This window comes from Rana temporaria, chromosome 11 (genome assembly GCF_905171775.1).
Source record: "Rana temporaria chromosome 11, aRanTem1.1, whole genome shotgun sequence".
Taxonomy (NCBI): Eukaryota; Metazoa; Chordata; class Amphibia; order Anura; family Ranidae; genus Rana; species Rana temporaria.
The window spans coordinates 40,908,823-40,921,242 of record NC_053499.1 but is presented as its reverse complement, the minus strand read 5'-3'; the positions used below and the strand labels follow the sequence as shown (position 1 = coordinate 40,921,242).

Genomic DNA, 12,420 nt, shown 5'->3' with positions numbered 1-12,420 from the left:
TGGCATAGCACTCCTGGGTGCGTGCGTTGGGTCAGGGGGTCTGGCAGGTGGCCCCTCCGGTGCGCCCTCCATTACCCCCATGGGACTTGAATTTAGTCCTTTCAGTGCTTCGGGATGCTCCCTTTGAGGACATTCGGGAGGTTTTTTGTTTTATTGTCACAAAAGGTGATTTTATTTCTGGTAGCAATTGCCTCGATCAGACGGGTGTCTGTCTGTTCTGGTGGCCTTGTCTTGCAAGGCTCCCTGCTTGGTCATCCGTAAGGATGAGGTGGTGCTGCGGCCGCAGCCGTTTTTCTCCCTAAGGTCGTTTCGGCTTTTCACTTGGATGTGGACATTGTTCTTCCATCCTTGTGTCCTCAGCCGAAGAACCCGAAGGAGGCCTCTTTACATTCTCTGGATGTGGTTCGGGCCCTTCGAGTTTACTTGTCGGCGACAGCTCCGTTCCGGATGTCGGACTCGCTGTTCGTGTCTGTGTCCGGTCCCAGTAAGGGCCTGGCAGTTTCGTCGGCCACCATTTCCAGGTGGATCCGACGGATTGTGCTTCAGGCCTATGCCCTGAAGGGCGGGCGCCCCCCTTTCGGGTCATGGCGCATTCGACCAGGGCGATCGGGGCCTCTTGGGCTTTCCGACACCAAGCCTCTGTGTTACTGGTGTGTAAGGCTGCGACCTGGTCGTCGGTCCACGCTTTTTCAAAGTTTTATATGGTGGATGTGAGTGCATCTTCGGATGCCTCCATTGGCCGCAGGGTGTTACAGGCGGCAGTTTAAGGTTGGAGTTCCTCCATTGAGTAACTCCGGTTTTTGTTTGGGGTGTAACCTGTTTTTGCTGTGTTATTTTTCCCACCCCTCGAATTTTTTTGACACTGCTTGGGGACGTCCCTAAGGTCAATGAAGGCTGTGTCCGTCTATGAACGAAAGAGAAAAAAGGATTTTTGTACTCACCGTAAAATCCATTTCTCTGAGTTCATAGACGGACACAGCACCCACCCCTCCTTTGTTTGTACTGCTTGTTACGAACTGAGGCTGCTAAAGCAGGGTGTGGGTTATGCCTGGGGGAGCCACGCCCCCTGGGAGGAGCAGCATGAAGGAAAGTTTTTAACACCTTAAGTGCTGTAGAATTCTGCCTAAATCTCCTGGTAGGAAGAAGCATAACCCTAAGGTCAATGAAGGCTGTGTCCGTCTATGAACTCAGAGAAATGGATTTTACGGTGAGTACAAAAATCCTTTTTTTGCCACTAAGTCGTGTTTTGTGAAGGGGGTCAAATACTTATTTCACTCATTAAAATGCAAAGCAATTTAACTTTTTTGATGTGTTTTTTTTTTTTCTGGATATTTTTGTCCAATCTTCCCCCCCCCCCCCCCCCCCCTCCCTCTGACTGTACATATATCATTACATGACTTGACAGTCTGTTTTTGTTCATTTTATATAAATATATATGATTGTTTTGGTGGGCAAAATAGAGTTGGTGTCTCAATGCATTTCAATCTAATCTTGATCGGGAAGATTGAGGTGATCTGTGACATTTATCTATGTAGCATTAAAAAAAAAAAAAAAAAAACTTTGTCATATGGGACATGACACACAGTATCCATACTGGTGTATAATATGAATCCCTGTGTAAAGTTATTGGCATAAACTTGTGCAACTTCTATACTGTTCTGATTTGTCTTTATGGTGGATTTGTGTATACCAAGCAAAGTGTATTTGTGAAAAAACGTGGTGCTGTGGCAGTTTCTTTCCCCTAGTGTTCTAGTTCTATGTTATGATGTTCCTTCTTTTATTTTACAGAAACCTGTCAAGAGACAACTGATGATCAAACAAGAAGGTGCTTATCCTTTCTATTATCTATGCAAAAAATCTTCCAGCTAGTTTAAAACTTGACATGTTTTAGAATGTGTATTTTTACTCCAGTTTGTGGTTGTATACCTAGTGAAGTGACTGGCTTAATGTGGTTGCAAATGTAATTATATATATATATATATATATATATATATATATATATATATATATATATATATATATATATATATTTTATTACCACAGAATGGCACGGTTGGACACAAGCATGTACCTTAAGTGCCCAGCCGTGGGTCGCGAGCGTGAGCCCACGACTCGGTCCAAAGCTCTGTGGCCGCGGGTCCGGTGTCCACGATCGGTCACAGGAGCTGAAGAACGGGGAGAGGTGTGTGTGTGTGTGTGTAAACACACCTTTATCCGTTCTTCGCAGTGTCACTGATCGTCTGTTCCCTGATATAGGCAAAGACGATCAATGACTTCACAAGTCCACCCCCACCCCCCCCCAGTTAGAAACGCATATGAGGTCACTTAACCCCTACAGTGCCCCCTAGTGGTTAACTCCTAAACTGCAATTGTCATTTTTACAGTAATCAATGCATTTTTATAGCACTTTTTGCTGTGAAAATGACAATGGTCCAAAAAATGTGTCAATTGTCCCATGTGTCCGTGAAAAAAAGTCGCAGTCACGAAAAAAATTGCTGATCGCCGCCATTAGTAGTAAAAAAAAAAAAAGAAATGCCATAAAACTATCCCCTATTTTGTAAACTCTATATAAATTTTGCGCAAACCAACCGTTAAATGCTTATTGCGTTTTTTTTTTTTTTTTTTTTCTTCTTCCCAAAAATAGGTAGAATACGTATCGGCCTAAACGGAGGAAGAAAAACTGTTTTTTTTTTTATTATATTTTTGGGGGATTTTTATTATAGCAAAAAGTAAAAATATAATATTTTTTTCCAAAAATTTCGCTCTATTTTGGTATAGCACAAAAAATAAAATCCGCAGAGGTGATCAAATGCCACCAAAAAGCTTTACTTGTTCAGGACGCCAATTTTGTTTGGGAGCCAAGTCGCACGACCGCGCAATTGTCAGTTAAAGCGACGCAGTGCCGAATCGCAAAAAGGGGCAAGGTCCTTTAGCTGCATAAATACTCGCATGAGTTCAATCTCGGTACACCGCTATGTACATCCAAAGCAGCTCTTCTGCCTTCTCATGTCTCAGTCAAAACCTGTGTGACTGGAACAAAGCTGAGGCTGTGCTTGAGCAGCTCTCTCCCTGTCACCTTTTTGCTGTCAGGAAAACTGGTTAGAGTTTACTCGTGCAGATAGAGGATTAAGGCAGCAAACAAAGGACACTTATGGGGAGATTTATTAAAACTGGTGCACACAGAATCTGGTGCCACTGTGCATAGTAACAACTTCTAACTTCAATTAAGCTTAGATAATTTTTAAATGTAGAAGCTCAGTTACTATGCACAACTGCACCAGATTCTGTGTGCACCAGTTTTAGTATATCTTGGTGCTCTAGTCATCAACCCTGTCCTCAGGGCCCACTAACAGGCCAGATTTTATGTATTACCTTGGGGAGATGCAGACTAGAATACTGCAATCACTGAGCAGCAAATGATATCACCTGTGATGTATTTCAGTTATCTTGCAAACCTGGCCTGTTAGTGGGCCCTGAGGACAGGGTTGATGACCACTGTTCTAGTGCACACTATAGAGGAAATTCTTTGCTTATATTTCTTGCCAGAGGTTTACAACCACTTTAAATCTCTCCTGTATCTATTTTACTGTGTGTGGATACATGGGCGGACTGTTCAAAGCCCTTTAATCTTTAGCTCTAGACAGAAATGTAATGTTGAGGTCTCTGACAGGAGGAAGAGTTACAAGCGAGCAGTAGATGAACTGTCTGATGATGACCAGCCAGATGATGAGCAAATACACTCTCCTCCACGGAAGAAGACTCTCTCTCCACCTTGTCCTCCCAGCAAAGTAAGCTCATAATTGGTTGAGAACAGGTATGTTCTCTTAAACCAGGCCTTATGAATTGAAACCAATTTCTTTCTCAGGTTGTAAAGCCACTTCCTCATATGAAAACTTTCCTGCATACCGTGCAGAAAAATCAACTGCTGATGATGACGCCAGGATCTATCAGCAAAACTCTAATGATGAAATCTTTTATAAAGCGCAATACGCCCCTGAAGGCAGACCCCAAGGTATGTGTAAAACGTAATAAATAAGCTGATTTATTTTTTTATGTACCTAGTCAGTCATTACTCAATTAAAGTAATATCTCATGTTTTGTAGCATCCTTATATATTTGTTGCCACTAAAGTGTAACCTTACACTTTTTTTTTTTAAAGGATTTGTTAACTTTTTATAAATAAAAACCCTCTATGCAGTCACTACACCATAGCAGCACCCTATGCTGATCAGATTTTACAACCGTGCCCTCTCTGCTGGTGTGTTCTTGCCTGTCGCAGCTGCTGAGCTCATCCAACCTGATTGGACAGGGTGCACTGCGCCCTCAGCAAAAGGACGGCACTTATCCTAACTGCTTGCGGAGCCATGTAAAGCGGTGGCAGTTTTTTAGGCAAATGGCCCACAGGTATGTTAACAGAGGGGAGGTTTGGTTGTTGGATCTGAACAGCATAGGGTCCTTCTATGGGGGTGGGTGTGTGTGTCTTCAAAGTAGTGAAGCGCTGAATTTTTCTAATATATTACTGTGTCCGAAACATTCCTGGAATTTGTTTTCTGGAAAGTTGTGCAGTATCTTTGCCGTGATGCGATGGATGTCCAGAATGTCATCAAATCTTTGTCCTTAAGGCTTTTTTTTTTTTTTTATTGGACAAAAATTGCAGGGTGCCAGATTAGTGGAGTAAGGTGGTTTCGGAATGGATTCCTGGGCCAGCAACTCTAACACTTAATGCATTATGTGCAGGGGCGTCATCAGGGTGCAGTAAAACATGGTGTCATCCCCACCCAAAATTTTAGCCCAGTGTTGGCTAAGGCCTGCAGGCAGTATTGGGCTGGAGGATAGTAGGTTAGGCAGTTCCTGAGTGAGCCCTCCAGCTGGATGCTTGCTCTGGGGTGACTGGTCAGTAGTGTAACACACGTCTGTACACTGGCAGTGGCTCAGTCTTTCTCTCTGGGCAGCAGCAGGGCTTGCGCTCCTCGAGTGGTGCTGGGCAGCAGCAGGTGTGTGTGTCTCTCTCTCCTCTCTCCCCCCAAGCAGGGTGCATATTGGGGCTGTATCCTGCTCCCTGTGGACAATGGGTCTGCCAGTCTTTTGGGACTACATTTCCCACAATGCTCTCCTAGTCTCTTCTGATTGAGTCCGCTGTGGCCAATGGGAGGGAATGAGCAAGCAGGACGCTGGGTGGTGAACCTGATGAGCCGCTCTCGCTTGTCCCTCACTGCTGACCAGAGAAAGAGGGAGGGGGTGAGCGCTGTAAACTGACAGCCTGCAGCTCATCTCTTCCCTGTCATGGCACTGCTGCCTGAGTTCTCTGGCAGACTGAGCAGGGGAAAAGAGCCCGCTGTCACCATAAGGCCTTTTTTACATTTGCTGAGTCTGCCAGCGGATTCACCTGCTCAGCAGGGGGATCTCTCGCAAAAGTTTCACATGCAGCAGATCGTGAGGCTTCCCAAAGCCGCTCCAGTGTGTGAAACTGTCAGGTAATGTAATTTGCTTGCAGGGAGAAAGACCAGCTGTCAAAACTTGGCGGTGATGTGGTGGGTGGGATCAAACACCAGACAATGGGGTCTGGGGGACCGCTACATTTAGGTGGCCCTGCCCCTTTAAGCAGACCAGTCGTTGACTGGTGTTTGACATTTACCCATAGTTTGCCTTTAATAAACACAGATGAGCCAAGGCAATGGGTTTCGGAGGTCCTTGTGGATGTTGGTGGTGTGTTTGTACTTTAGCTTTCTCGCCTTGCTCTATTTTAACACAGCAGAGTTGCTCTAGCATTTTTTGCTTGCACAGTGTATGAATGGAGTTGATGTGAAAAAGTAGCACTAAAGTTTGCGGTTTCCTGTACTAATTCATGCAGACTTACAATGTATCCTTCCCTTTTTTTTTTTTTTTTTTCTTCATTCCCTTTTCAGTCAGAAGTAAGTAACTTGGTTTTTATTGCATTCTCACTGGTGATTCTTGGGTTTTAGGGCACACAATGGTCTGGTTATTTGGGTTTCTTTTTTCTTCACTTGGTGGGGCTCATTTTGTTCTCTCAGCTAAGATTGGGTTATCCCATTGGTCAATGAAGTTCAATGAGATTTCTGTATTTACCTATAGTCTTCATATAACCGTTTTATAGGAAAAGGAGCGTCAGCGTTTAGAAACCTTGCGCAAAAAAGAGGAAACTGAACTTCAGCGAAAGCAAAAAATAGAGGAGGGCAAGAAACGCAAGCAGGAGGAACTAAAACTGTGAGTTTATGGGTGGTGTGTGTATGGGGGGGGTGTTTTAAGATTGTAAGCCCTGCCTAAATATGTGGTATGACACGGTGCAAAAAAAAATTATCTTAAAATTGGTTATGTGCCAAAGATCTGCTGCAGTACTATGTACACCTCAAAAATGAAGTGTAGAAAATATAAGTTAACAAATATGTTACTGTGCCAATCCTACAGTCTTATTACCAGTGATGGTGAACCCAATATAATTGTGCAAAAAAATATTTTGTAATTATGTGGGTGAAAAGAAAATACAATATGGTTTTCCGAAGCAAGTCCAATGCTTTAGAGGGAAATCCAATGAAAGTCCAAAATTGTGGTGCTCCGTATTGTGAAAAATAAATATGCGACTACTATTCCACCAAAGCATGCCACCGTCACCAACTTCTGAAATAAACACTCACCAGACCTAGATTTAAAAAGCACCTGTAGTTATAAGGTAGATCTCTCCTCTGAGCCAATGCGCAATCCTCTACATAACATCCATATGGTTCCTAATGGTAATTGTTCTAAAACAAGGGGCTAATCATAGCGCAGTATGCCCAAACTAGTTTATTGAAAAAATATAAAACAAGGTCTCACTCAGAATATGGTGCCTCCAGACCGGCACCGAGTCCTTCCAGCAGTGCCGAGCGAAAAGACGCTCACCAGTGTGCGGATCCCCTCAGCTGGCGTGCGCTCCACGCCTCCGTATCCGCGCGGCAGGAGGTGACGTAGTTCCGTCCAACGTACTACCCAGACGCCTCTACGCGTTTTGCAATCAACCTTGCGGCGTCGGGAAGCTTACCTGTTACCTTCATTAGCCTGAGAAACCCTCCTCCAGGTTTTTTTTCCCCCCACATTCTTTACTTTCTGGCCCAGAAACACGGCCTTTTCTGGTCTGAAGCATATTTAGACAAGAGTGTTGACTTTAGTTCCTAATAAAATTTTATAAAATAAAGCCTTTGACTGTAACTTGAAGCCAGTTTTAAAGGGATGAACGGAGGATAATTTTGCAGTTTACTATGGTTGTTGGCTGAGAGGATAACTTTAAAGAACCGGTAGTTTAGATTAATTTTGTTATGTCTCAGGACACTGGGTACGTCATATTCACAACTACTTGGGCTGTGTTGCCACCTTCAAGTGATTGAACACTGAACAAATAAAAGCGCGTTTCCCTGTCCAGCCCTAACTCCTCAGCTAACACTCTATTTTTAGCTAGTGTTTTTTTAGCTTATGGATTTGCCTGTAATGGGGTCACTGGAGATCTCCTTCAGTGGGAGATGGCACATTGACAGTCATATAAGGTTAAGAGGTACATTACTCAAACTCTGCATGCAATATTGCCTTTTGGTACTGGATACTGCAGGCAGCCAACTCCCAGTGTAAATTTGTAACTGGTGACCTTGCTGACAAGGTTCTGTTCGGGTCCAGGACAGTGATCCTTTGTGGCAAGTGAAGGCCCGTGGGGCATGCCCACCATAAGGAATGGAGACCTGGGCCTTTTTTGGGAATGCAGAAAGGAATAATGAATGCCTCTGTAGAAAATGTGGCTGCCCCCTAGTGGTGTTCCCTGGTGCTTGGGGCTTTGAGCTGTTAACTGCAAGACTGGAGCAGCACACCATTGTATTGGTGTTTGCAAGGGGCAGATCGGGTGCAGTGATGTCACCTAGCACATCTGCCTTCTTTGTTTAACAGGAAACCACATGTGATCTGAGCTTCAGTACAATGCCTGCAATAATCCATGACATCCGCAGCACACCTACAGTGCAGTGTACAGCCCTCCAGTCCTCTGCCGCTTCCTCCTCACTTGTTGTGCAAGATAAAGTTGGGCATTTTGGCAATTCTAATCGCACTTGCTTATCTAAGAATGTGGTGTGCGGTCATTGTAAATCTCTTGGAAAATGGTCCCTTCCAGATTGGCCTGATTTGCTATTGGAGTCTGATCTTCCATCCTGCTTTTACAGTCGCTGGCTTTGATGGCTCGACTATTAAAGCGCAAGTCCTCATGTATAGGGGTGTTTTAACTGTAATTATTACCCTCAAGACGAGAGCCAATCTCCAGGAATGTGTACCATGGTACATGGAAGGCTCATTCCACTTGGTATGAGGCTCAGAATTTTAATTGCTGTCAGTATGTCATGGGAAGAATTTTTACTTTGTCTGATGTGGAGATGCCGCTAGCTTTGAGTAACGTTAAGGGGTCTTGGCTGTTCTGTCATAAAGACCTATTGTATTTCATTCCATGGTAAAAAAAAAAAAGCCGGGGGCGTGGTCTAGCCGTGATCGGGAATGGCTGCTTAACTGGAAAGCTCCCGCTGCTGCAGGCTGCAATTCTCGGCTAACGGAATCGGTAAGGGGTCCCACCGACTGGAATACGACTAATCTGATACCCGTTGTCACGGTGATCATCCCCATACTGTTTTCCATTCTACCCGACGAATTTTCACCAATTTACAATCTTTTGGAAATTCCTGTCAGATCTTATGATGGCCGAATTCCCGGGAGGCCAGTCAGATACATTGGCCACTTCTCAAGGGAACTTTGACACAAACCCCCTTACCGACAACCGGAATCCCCACCTCGCTACGGACGCTCGACAGAGCCTTAGCCTAAATGATCTACACTCCGTGGCAGCTGATATTAAAGAGACGCTATCAGCTGCCATTGCAGATCTGAAATTGGACATACGCGCAGTTTCAGCGCGCGTCAGTGATGTGGAAAAAACTACTGCGCAACAGACAGCAGCTCTGCGCCATATTAACCACAAAACCAACGTACACATTACGCTTCTGAGAGACTTATACCGCCAAACAGAAGACCTCGAGAACAGAAGCAGGAGACATAATTTGAGGGTACGGGGACTGCCCGAATCGATTGATTTTGATCGACTCTCCCCCGCAATTCTAACAATTTTTAACGATTTGCTGGGTCGCCCACCCTTAACCAACATTAAAATGGAACGCCTGCACAGGGCCCTGCGACCCAAGGGCAGACCCTCTGATCCTCCTAGAGATGTCATATGCCATATAGATGACTTCTTACTGAAAGAGGATATTCTGAGGCAGGCAAGACTGCGCTCTTCTCTGAAATTTGAGGGCTCTACATTATCTATATTTCAAGATCTGTCGAAAATCACGCTCCAAAATAGACGTGATCTGAAACCTTTATTGGATGCACTGAGAAATAAAAGCATCATCTACAAATGGAAGTTTCCATTTGGCCTGCAAGCGACCAATCAGGGTCATACTGCCCTGCTGAGGGTACCCGAAGATCTACATGCCTTTTGCAAATCCATGAACATTCCATATATGGAACTACCAAATTGGTATGCAGACTTTCGTTTTAAAGACAACTCCAGAGACTGCAGGAAGGATGACACTGTCGCTATGGAAACGGCCCCTTACAGAGCCAGGAGACGACGATCCCAATCACCTAGCAACCTAGATTCTCCAGGCATTCCAGATCCTGATCTTCAATCAACAAACGTGCCACATTCCAGGAAACCCAGAAGGGATAAATGAGTGTATTCTGTTATTTACACTTTTTTCCAAAATTGTCTAAAACACATATATTTTATTGATGTTTATTGATGTTTCTTCTATCTTACTCCTGATATATATAACCCTTGTGGTTTGACCTGAAACGTATTTGTTTTGGTGATTTTAAGACACATACGAAATTGCTACCCTTCATGCTGCAACTTTTGTGGCATTCAATGTATTTTTTATTTTTTATTTTTTTATTTTTCTTTGGATTTATTTATGAAGGGTGGAGACAATGTTTCTTTCTACTATTATCAACACTATCATTTAACTATGCATTGATACTACTGTTTTCAGGTCTACCCACACGGGCAAGGGATCTGCAATAGTCTCTTTCTTACATTTTGTTACTGCAGTTCTCTTCCTATGATAATATTACTGATGGTTGTGACCTGTACCTAAGACCCGGACAGCGCTCCTGACACACTGACATGCTGTCCGGATGCTGAGCAGTTTTACTACTTTCAATTGTTTATATCTTATATATTTGGAATGTTATCAGATTCCGGTCTCTCATTACCCTTTATAATGGGAATTCCGTTAGCCTCATCATTTCTACTATAGCATATTGCTTTCTTTCTTTAATAGTCTGTAGGCGGCGGGCATCCAGTCGTTCCGATTTATTGTTCTCTGACTCGGTTCACTCCAACCCCCACGGAGTAGCTCTTGTTAGATCTCTTTATTTTTTCTAATAAGATACTACTTCACCTTGTACCGCATATTTTTCCCTGCGGGGAAATTTTACTCCTGTCAATTTTTATTTTTATTATTGTGATAGTCACCGGTACTATCTGTTTTGAGTATTTAATACTCAACACCTAAACCTTCCCTTAAACCCCTTCACCCTCGTTTTTCCTATTTTCTCAACTTGAGGATCCCCTCCTACTTTTGACTAATATGACTACCCCCAATAATCCTACAACAGACCCTCAAAAGACAATCAAACTTTACTCTCTTAATGTAAAGGGCCTCAATATCCCAGAGAAACGGTCAAAGCTTTTACTATTGTTGAAGAAATCAAAAGCAGACATAATATTCCTTCAGGAGACCCACTTTAAGTCCAACAATTGCCCAACCTTTACGGATAAGAGATTTCCTCTGATACTCCACACTACAAACCCAAACTCCAAATCGAAGGGAGTTTCAATACTAATTTCTAAGTATTGCCCCTTTCAAATTTTGGACACTAAAACTGATAATGAAGGCAGGTACCTGTTTGTTAAAGGATCCTTGTATAATAAACCTGTGACTTTGGCCAACATATATGCCCCTAACAGGCTCCACGTTCAATTCTTTAAGGACACTATTGAAGTCCTTAAGTCATTCTCTGTCGGCTCATTGATACTCGGTGGAGACTTCAACATAGCCCTGAATCCCCTTCTAGACACCTCCACTGGCTCCTCTACAATATCATATAAAACACTGAGTAGTATTAAATCTTTGCTAAAAGACCTTTCCATTCACGACACCTGGCGAATACTAAATCCCTCTTCAAAAGACTTTACTTTTTACTCTCTCCCACATGACTCCTATTCTAGAATAGACTATTTTTTCTTGTCCCACCACGATCTAAACACTATTGAAAGCGCTACAGTAGAACCCATGCTCATATCGGACCACAACCCAATCACTCTGCATTTGACCTTCAAAAATAAACCAATCCTTCCTAGATATTGGAGACTAGATGATTCTCTCCTCACATATGCTGACAACATGCAAAAATTGGACGTTCAGATCTCCGAATTTTTCATACATAACAACACTGGCGATGTACATCCTATAAATGTTTGGCTCGCGCACAAGTGTGTCATTAGAGGCAGTTTGATCTCGCTCGGTGCGAGAAGGAAGAAACTACATCAGGCTCATATAAACGATTTAACTAATAAAATCAATAGCCTGGAACTTATACATAAACATTCTTTGGCACTACAAACGCTTGAGGAGCTTTCGAGACTCAGGCTAGAACTGTCTGAAGTCCTAGACAAAAGGATCAAACGCAGTTTTGATATGTCTCGAAAATTTTTCTATGAGCATGGAAATAAGACGGGGAAATTACTAGCTAACACCTTGCACTCAAAATCTAAAAAATTTGAGAACATATTTGCCATTACTGACCCTAAAGGTAAAAAATATTCCTCTTCTGAAGATATCGCAGACCAATTCCGAATCTTCTACTCCAAACTCTATAACTTGACTCCTGAATTTGGCCCTAAAAATACGCCTTCAAGAAAAGATCTAATTTCTGAGTTCTTGAAAAATTACTGCCCTAATACCTTATCCTCGGACACAGCGAAAAGTATAGATAGGCCTCTGGAAGCAGGAGAAGCTTTAACTGCACTCGGTCAATTAAAGACTGGAAAAAGTCCTGGCCCAGACGGTTTTTCGGTTAATTACTACAGATCTTTCAAAGATGTCTTGATCCCACAATTTCTTAACGCGTTTAATTCTAGCCCTTTCCCGTCCCCACTTCCTAATGATCTCTTAGAAGCCCACATTGTCATGATTCCTAAGCCTAACAAGGATAAAACCCTTGTTTCCAATTACAGACCCATTTCCCTCTTAAATAACGACATCAAATTATATGCTAAAATCATAGCTAATCGCTTACTTCCCTTATTACCTCGAATAATATCCCTCGACCAAACGG

General features: G+C 43.1%; 1 protein-coding gene across 3 annotated transcripts in view; it reads left to right on the top strand.

Annotated features, from left to right (window-relative positions):
- The window catches only part of LOC120917253 (inner centromere protein), a 51,909-nt gene that overhangs the window by 23,411 nt on the left and 16,078 nt on the right, over positions 1–12,420 (top strand). For 2 of the 3 annotated variants that reach the window (XM_040328409.1, XM_040328408.1), the window contains exons 8-12: positions 1,789–1,825; positions 3,671–3,788; positions 3,866–4,012; positions 5,907–5,912; positions 6,116–6,225. In XM_040328409.1, coding sequence (XP_040184343.1) covers positions 1,789–1,825; positions 3,671–3,788; positions 3,866–4,012; positions 5,907–5,912; positions 6,116–6,225 — 418 coding nt within the window. The remainder of the gene's footprint in view (positions 1–1,788; positions 1,826–3,670; positions 3,789–3,865; positions 4,013–5,906; positions 5,913–6,115; positions 6,226–12,420) is intronic. The other variant, XM_040328411.1, reaches the window with a different exon arrangement.